This window comes from Apis dorsata, unplaced genomic scaffold (assembly GCF_000469605.1).
Source record: "Apis dorsata unplaced genomic scaffold, Apis dorsata 1.3 scaffold_169, whole genome shotgun sequence".
Taxonomy (NCBI): Eukaryota; Metazoa; Arthropoda; class Insecta; order Hymenoptera; family Apidae; genus Apis; species Apis dorsata.
Genome location: NW_006263457.1, coordinates 540784 through 544369, shown reverse-complemented (window position 1 = coordinate 544369; position 3586 = coordinate 540784). Strand labels below are relative to the sequence as shown.

Sequence of the window (3586 nt, the reverse complement as noted above, 5' to 3'; positions counted from 1 at the left end):
AAAAAAAAAAAAAAAAAAAAAAGGGAAAAGAGAAAAGAGATCGAAGCCGTTGTTCGTTTGCGGACAAAGAGGAAAAAGGGCGACCCTCTCGAATGAATCACTCCTTTAAAATATCCCGATGGATCAAAGCGGCGACTTCTCCTTCGATCCAACCCTCCCCATCCCTGCTCCCCTTTCCACGGAATCGAATAATTAACCGAACCAGAGAGACGGTTCTTCTCCGTCTGCGGGGACGATTATCGATTCACGTATCCCCCTCGTCTGCCGCCTTCGACTCGAAAACGATTGACGCGTCGAGGACGCGTGGAACAAGTTCGAGCTCGATATTTGAATACCGAGATATATACGTAGTTGTCGCGCAAAAATTTGAATTAGTCCTCCAGTTATTTTCGAAATATTTCGACGATCTTTTCGACTCGAATTACGCGAGCTTTGATATTTTTTCTTTTCGACGAAACTTTCTACAACTTTTTCGAAAATCTCGAAAAGGCTTTCGAGTTATATTTTCGAGCTAAACTTTTAAATCTATATATGTATCGTGCACGTAACTTTGCGATAGAATAAGGGCGCATTTTGCCGGAATAATTCTACTAATGCATCTCTACTAAGGCTTCGAGGCTATAGGTCACGTAGAAGGTGCAGGAAACAGGATTTCTCCTTCACGATTCTAAAATCTACTAAAGCTCCATCCACTGAAAAAAAGGAAAAACACAAGTTTACAATAAACTCTATCCTACTTATCGATCTCTTTTCGTTAACAATATATATGACTCTCAGCTTCCCTTAAAGGAACAAGTTCTTCCATCCATAATTCTAATCAGCCTGATCACTTTCAAACGAACCGTTCAAACGGCGATCGAGCTGATCGAGAAGCGAAGGTTAACTTCAATCAAACTCGGCTCGTTATCGACGACGATCCGTGTCTAATCTCTCGAATAACGAAATCAAGTCGATGCTTCGAATCGATCCACGAAACAGCGTTTAGAGAAATGGCGAGTTATTCGCCATTGTCGATTTTCCAGACAGGTCCTAACCATTCACTCTAGGTGGTCGCCGATTAATTCTGTTCGCAATTTGTTTAGAGTATCGTTGGATCGTTTGTAAGCGCAATTCGATCGTTGTAGCATTCTCGTGCTGGCAAATTTCATAGATAAGTGGATCGGCGAATGATCGTATCGCGAGCTTTTAAGGGAAATGGAAATCGTAGGGATTCGTCCAACGGTGGAACGCTCGATTCGGGCACCACTGCTCAAAAATGGACGTGCGAGCGGTTACGGAGAATACCATGATTCGCGACCGACTGCTCGGCTGGAATTCAGCGGAATTCAACGGAACGCGCGATCGATTTTTCAACGCCCTTTTGATCGTTCCGCTTTTCTCGCAATCTCTAAACAATTTTATCCGCTTCGAATCCGTGACGTATAACGCGATGACTCTTGTATCTGTGATAATAAATTTTTACTCTTGCTTTAAAAATTACGAGCCACGTGTAGAAGCACAGCGTGTCATCGATTTTTCAACGTTCTTTTGATCGTTGCGCTTTTCTCGCAATCTCTACTTTTGCTCTAAACAATTTTATCCATTTTGAATTCGTGATGTATAATACGATGACTCTTGTGATAATAAATTTACACTCTTGCTTTAAAAATTATTTTAAATGACGTGTGTAGAAGCACAGCCTGATCACTCGTGTCATCGATTTTTCAATTTTCTTTTAATTGTTGCGCTTTTCTCGCAATCTCTACTCTAAACAATTTTATCCGCTTCGAATTCGTGACGTATAACGCGATGATTCTTGTTATCTGTGATAATAAATTTTTACTCTTGCTTTAAAAATTACGAGCCACAGCTTGATCACTCGATTTTGATCGTTGCGCTTTTCTCGCAATCTCTACTTTTGCTCTAAACAATTTTATCCACTTCGAATCCGTGACGATAGAGACGTATAACATGATGACTCTTGTGATAATAAATTTACATTTTTGTTTTAAAAATTATTTTAAATGACGTGTGTAGAAGCACAGCGTGATCATCGTATCATCGATTTTTCAATCTCTACTCTTGCTCTAAACAATTTTATCCATTTTGAAATTCCATTTGAATTCGTGTATAATACGATAACTCTTGTGATAATAAATTACATCTTGCTTTAAAAATTATTTTAAATAAGCCACGTGTATAGAAGCACAGCGTGATCACTCGTATCATCGATTTTTCAATATATGTTCTTTTGATCGTTGCGCTTTTCTCGCAATCTCTACTCTTGCTCTAAACAATTTTATCTACTTCGAATCCATATAATACGATAACTCTTGTACATGTGATAATAAATTTATATTTTTGCTTTAAAAATTACTAGCCACGTGTGTAAAAGCACAACACGATCAGTCGTGTCATCGATTTTTCAACGTTCTTTTAATCGTTACGCTTATGTCGCAATTTCTACTCTTGCTCTAAACAATTTTATTTACTTTGAATTCGTGACGTTACACTGTTACGTAGGAGCATATAATACGAGTATTCATGAACGTGTGATAATAAATTTATTTATAAATTTATTTATTCTTGAAAATTGTATCTATTTACGAGCTACATATATAGAAACATAACATGATGACATATACGTGTGATCAATTTTTCAACGTCCTTTCGATCGTTGCTTTTCTCGCAATTTCTATTCTCATTCTAAACAATTTTATCCACTTTAAATCCATGACGTACGCATAGGAGCGTAATAATTCCTGTACGTGTGATAATAAATTTATACTCTTGTTTTAAAAATTACGACCCACGTATATAGAATCACAGCATGATCACTCATATACGATAGTACGATCGATCGATTTTTCTTTATTTCGTATTCTTTATTCTAAAAAAAAAATTTGCATATTATAACTTTGCTGCTCGTTATATTTCCTCCCCTTTAAAATAGATTTGAACGTGTTTTTGCAGGATGCCTAACGAGAACGCGCCAGTGTGCGGGTGCGGGGTGGTGGTCGATCTGCCGAAATCGCGAAATGGCGCGCTGTCCTCGAGACGGCTCACGATCAGAATACCCAAGTCGAAGGGTGGGAAGTCGGACGGGCGGGCTGCCAAGAAGCAGCAGCAGCAGCAGCAGGACGACGCTCGTGGGAAGAGCAGAACTTCCGAAACGGGAAGTTGCAGCTCGGTGACGGAGCAAGCCAGACCGGTTACGAAAAGCAGCAAACACGAGAAGCGTTTGAATCACTCGAGGAGGACCCGAAGCGCGGACAGGGCGGAGTCGCACTACACTTATATAGGTCGGTAAAAATTTAATGAATGAAAACAAACGTGAATTTCGCGACCCCCTCCCCCCAAGATTTCGAATCGTACGAATTATTCTCGCTCGAACTATTGTCATTCAATTCCTATTTTTATTGAATCAATTATTGGATTCACGATTTAAAAAAAGGAAAAAAAAATTCATCAGAATTTTATCAAGGATCGATATTCTTATATATATTAATTTCCAGTCTTTTGAAAATATATTTCGATACTCTTTTGAGACACTGCACTGTGCATCTTGAAAGAAAAGATTCTAATTCTAAATCGAACGAGAGACCCT

General features: G+C 38.8%; 1 protein-coding gene across 1 annotated transcript in view; it reads left to right on the top strand.

Annotated features, from left to right (window-relative positions):
- Nucleotides 1-3586, top strand: part of LOC102679989 — a 54404-nt gene that overhangs the window by 45359 nt on the left and 5459 nt on the right. The window contains exon 3 of the mRNA XM_006614036.2: nucleotides 2953-3281. Within this exon, the coding sequence (XP_006614099.1) occupies nucleotides 2954-3281 (328 nt within the window). The 5' untranslated portion in view covers nucleotide 2953. The remainder of the gene's footprint in view (nucleotides 1-2952; nucleotides 3282-3586) is intronic.